The sequence below is a fragment of the Olea europaea genome, unplaced genomic scaffold (genome assembly GCF_002742605.1).
Source record: "Olea europaea var. sylvestris unplaced genomic scaffold, O_europaea_v1 scaffold298, whole genome shotgun sequence".
Classification (NCBI taxonomy): Eukaryota; Viridiplantae; Streptophyta; class Magnoliopsida; order Lamiales; family Oleaceae; genus Olea; species Olea europaea.
This window is the reverse complement of record NW_019248434.1, coordinates 501827-503195: the sequence shown is the minus strand read 5'-3', so window position 1 is coordinate 503195 and position 1369 is coordinate 501827. Positions and strand designations below refer to the sequence as shown.

Below are 1369 nucleotides of genomic sequence, written 5' to 3'. Positions count from 1 at the left end.
GTCCATTTGAAATAATTGAGGCGTACGTTAACTTCGGGACAATAATATCAGCCCATTTAAAATTATTCTTTAAAATTTACCTATTAATCTAGGTTTTAAAAAATTAATCCAGGCAGCAAACTACTATTAATTACTGTTAATAGTTGCAAAGAATGAAACAAGTTTGATAGAAAAATGGTGACATGCCATTTGACATCCTCTCATATGGTGTTGGGACCTACGTGAATAAAAAATTTAAAAAAAAAGTGGCTTCCACCCGTATTGTGAGGGTTTGATCAGAGAATCCATCATCCTCATTCTGTTAGTGAAGCAAAGTTGTAGTTGCAATGTTGTTATTGGTGTTATGGTGTATAACTCAAATATGGAAGCACCCATATGCAAATATATTAAACATATTAATATTTTAATTATGTTTTAGATGTAAACTTGGATTTAATTATAATGATTACCACTGTGTTAGGCACATGTCACATGGTTACGATACAATTACGGAACTCGTGAGCACATGATCCTCCCTCCTATCTAATTTGTTTACATTAAATTACTCAACCTTTATGTGTACTATATATGTACGAAAAATTTAATTAATTTCTTTCCTCAAATTCACATTAATAGTTGTTGAATTTACAAAAATAATTGGTTGATCAAACAATTTATTCTGAATCACTGATGTTTTATATTAGACATTACTAATTAAACTTTTATTTGTCCCTTTTTTGTTCACAAACTAGTAAATCTAATTGTATTTCAGCTGGATCACTTTGTTCCTCAGACTATTATAGCCAGTTTGACATACTTAACGATATTAAAGACTGCACGCGAAATTGAGACAAAAATTGAAGGATGGCAACGCATCAAATAATGGTAAGATTCAAGGCATGTTCAGAAAAGGGATCATGTTCCTCGTTCTGAAGCTAAGTTAAGGGCTTTTGGCCGGTCCCACCTTGATCCCTCGACTAACAGGAGAATCTTCGGCCATTCACATCAATGAGAAGTGAACTTTGATAACTAAATTGTGATTTCACCTATGGCTATAAGTAGCTAGATAGCTCATTTTTGACAGGAAATTTGAACAACAGACATGTAAATGAGAATTACAAATTCATTCCCTTTCACAAAAAAACCTTAGGACATGTGCCTTGACAAGACTGAACACCTAATAATATCCAGAAAATCATCATCTACACATCTGAGGGTGATGAGATGGTGAAGTTAGGTCACAATCTGGTGAATAACAGCTCATTACGGAATCAGCATGATCAATTATATGATCATTCAAGAAAAACACATCTCTGTTTTCTTCCATCAACTTCAACATTTTCTCAAACAATTCGACTTCACATGGAATCTTTAGCACTCCTTGTTGTTG

The 1369-nt window shown here is 33.2% G+C and overlaps 1 protein-coding gene across 1 annotated transcript in view; it reads right to left on the bottom strand.

Annotated features, from left to right (window-relative positions):
• Positions 1–836: 836 nt before the first annotated feature.
• LOC111384710 overlaps positions 837–1369 on the bottom strand; it is a 1258-nt gene continuing 725 nt past the window's right edge. Inside the window, exon 2 of the mRNA XM_023009027.1 lies at positions 837–1369. Within this exon, the coding sequence (XP_022864795.1) occupies positions 1178–1369 (192 nt within the window). The 3' untranslated portion in view covers positions 837–1177.